Source organism: Mytilus californianus, unplaced genomic scaffold (genome assembly GCF_021869535.1).
Source record: "Mytilus californianus isolate M0D057914Y unplaced genomic scaffold, xbMytCali1.0.p SCAF_4, whole genome shotgun sequence".
In the NCBI taxonomy this organism is placed as follows: Eukaryota; Metazoa; Mollusca; class Bivalvia; order Mytilida; family Mytilidae; genus Mytilus; species Mytilus californianus.
In genome coordinates, this window is record NW_026262690.1 from 108,825,558 (window position 1) to 108,828,367 (window position 2,810).

The 2,810-nt window shown below is 35.1% G+C and overlaps 1 protein-coding gene across 1 annotated transcript; it reads left to right on the forward strand.

Moving 5' to 3' along the window:
• Positions 1-867: 867 nt before the first annotated feature.
• LOC127737181 (uncharacterized) lies at positions 868-1,969 on the forward strand. Its single transcript, XM_052247713.1, has 2 exons — positions 868-985; positions 1,542-1,969. The coding sequence occupies exons 1-2, from the start codon at positions 868-870 to the stop codon at positions 1,967-1,969; spliced, it is 546 nt and encodes a 181-aa protein (XP_052103673.1).
• Positions 1,970-2,810: the final 841 nt, after the last annotated feature.

The following is a 2,810-nucleotide window of genomic DNA, read 5'->3' on the forward strand; positions in this document are numbered from 1 at the left end:
TAATAGATATATTTCTAAAATAAGGTTAAACAATTTCTGTGATTTTGTTGGCTGTAGTTACTTCATTAAAAAGATAATTATATAACTATTGTACATTTTTTGTATGTAACCATGAAACCTATGTAGTTTTTATTTAGGAATTTAGGAAAATTAATTTAAAAAAAAAACACATGCCAAACAAAAAGCACCTTAATCATTGTTAATAAGGTTTAATAACCCTCAGTATAGGTGTGGTTTTTAGGTAAAAGAAAATCTTTTTTTAACAAAACACTAAAACTTTAAAATTAACATAATTAAATTATTATATAAGATAATTTGATTTAACTATCTCTATTCGATAAATCTGAGAATCATGTAAGAATGTAAAAATCTGTTTTTATAATATATCTTTATTTTATTGTGGTTGTTGTCATGTCAGTTAAAAAGAAATTTATTTTAGCAGTTAAAATTTAGAAAAAGTAGAGGTTATTTGGTCAAGTATGGTTCAGACTGGTCGAGTATTGTTCAGACCTTTGGTCGAGTATGGTTTAGACTGAAAAAATAGGTCGAGAATGGGTTAAGACTGTTTCAGACTGGTCGAGTAATAGTTCAGACTATTTTCAATGGCAAAGATAAGGGTCAAGTACAAATCAGTACAGTCGAGTATGGTTAAGACTGGGGTCGAGTAATGTCGAGTAAAATTCAGACCAATTCAGACTGGTCGAGTAAAAATCAGTACAGTCGAGTACAGATATAGGCCATTTCAGACTTTTACTGGTTTGTAGTGATGGTATGGTAGAAAGATTCAACAAGACATTAGTGACAATGCTTAGTGCATATGTCCAAGAACATCAAAGAGATTGGGATAAGTATATCCCCTTTGTTATGATGGCATATAGGGCATCCGAACATGAAACAACTGGACAGACTCCAAACCGTCTCATGTTTGGTAGGGAAAGTACAACTCCGTTAGATATATTGTATGAGATGCCGCCATCTATTAAAGGTATACCACAACATAAATGGGCTTGGGAACTAAAAGAAAGATTAGAGGATGCACATTCCTTTGTTAGGCAAAGAATGCCAGGAGAAATGAGGAGACAAAAGAGGTATCATGATCTCAAATAATCATATGAAAGTTTTAAATCGGGAGATCAAGTATATGTCTACTTTCCTGTAAGGAAAACGGGAAAATCTTCAAAACTGACTAGTTTTTGGAGAGGACCTTTCACAATTTTAGAGAAAAGCGGTGACCTTACATATAAGATTGACTGTGGTGTCCGAGGGACTCCGCAGATCATTCATGTGGATAGGATAAAACTCAAACACAAGCAGGTGTTGAGAGGGGAAATGTATGAAGACATTGATAATCCCCAAGTAACAGAACCACGTGAAATTGATATATTTGATAATATCATAGATCAGGATGACAGAATGAGTATAGAAGAAAAAAATGGTCGTCGTGAAAGAAAAAGACCAGTCTGGATGGCTGATTATATACTTGATTAAGTTTTAATTTATTGTTGTATATAGATTCAATATTTGTTGTTTTATATTTGCAGAATCAAGATGGCAAAAACAAAAAATTACAATAAGAAAAAAAGAACAGTGGAAATGTGGTTTTTGTCCTACTTCATTTGACTGTAAAGATGAAAGAGATAAACATCTGCCTTCTTGTGCAAATGAAAGATTGTTTTGTACTGAAGGTGGCTGTTTCTACCATACAGACAAGTCAAAGAACTTACTGAGACACCTGAAATCTAAACATCAGAAAGACGATGATAGTGATAGTGACAAAGAAGCAAATACTAGTAAGAGTAAAGACCTGCTCAGCGGTTCATCAGAGTCCGAGATTGAGGATGAATGGAAAAGACAGGATCCAGGAGACATTCTTGGACAGGACAGTGATGAAAGTGCACACAGTGATAAAGAAGAAGAGAAGGATACAGGATTAAAAGAGACCGAAAACAGAAAGATGACTACATGGTGACAAGTAAACCAGATGAACGAACTGTTGTTTGTAACACAGAATTGGGTCGAATAATCAGACAAAAGACTACTCCTCGGCTTCCAGGAGCGAGAGGTACTTTTGCTGGAAGACTGGGACCAGAGATTTTTGCAGTTGGTAATAAGAGTACCGATGCAAAAGGATTACCAGTTGACAACCCAGAAAAAGGGGAAAGTAAAGTCAATGAGAAGGATAATATTGCTCTCTGTTCAACATGTAGGAAAAGGAAAGTGAATCTAGTTTCGTGTGGAGTTCAAACAGACTCGTTGTTGTATACGAGAACTGTAAAAACTGAAACAACCTATCGAGAAGGTCCAAAGAAGATCCGTATAGTGGAAGTTAAAGAAGTCAGATAAAGCTTTTCAGACATTGATTGGACATCTATTTCAAACCAAAGATATTGGCTAAATAAAGTATTATTTATTATATTTTATTATTATTTAATCATGCGGGACGCATGTAGATTGAGGCGTGGGTTATGTAATGTTTATTGGTTGTTAAGGTAACAAATAAGAAGAATCTTGTTGTATATATGCATATTTCACGCAGAAGGAAGCGTTGAATGGATTTAGACGTTTGGCGGGAAAGTCAGTGGTTGGGTCCAAGGGTATGGGGGTGTTTGAGAGGGATTCTTGTGTTCGTTATCGGGAACATTTAGAGAACACCCCTATCCAGTAAATAGTGTATTCGCCCTGGAGTATATAAGTGGGTGAGGAATACAATTCGGGTTCTGTCGATTTTCTTACAAAAGAAGACCAGCTTACAATAGTGAGTACGTTATATAGCTGTTAGTTAGATAGGAGGACAACTTGTACTGGAGACA

Coding starts and splice junctions, on each gene's coding strand:
- LOC127737181 (XM_052247713.1), top strand. CDS start 868: ATGGCATATAGGGCATCCGAACATGAAACAACTGGACAGACTCCAAAC. Junction 986..1,541: donor GATGCCGCCATCTATTAAAG/GTATACCACAAC, acceptor TTATATTTGCAG/AATCAAGATGGCAAAAACAA.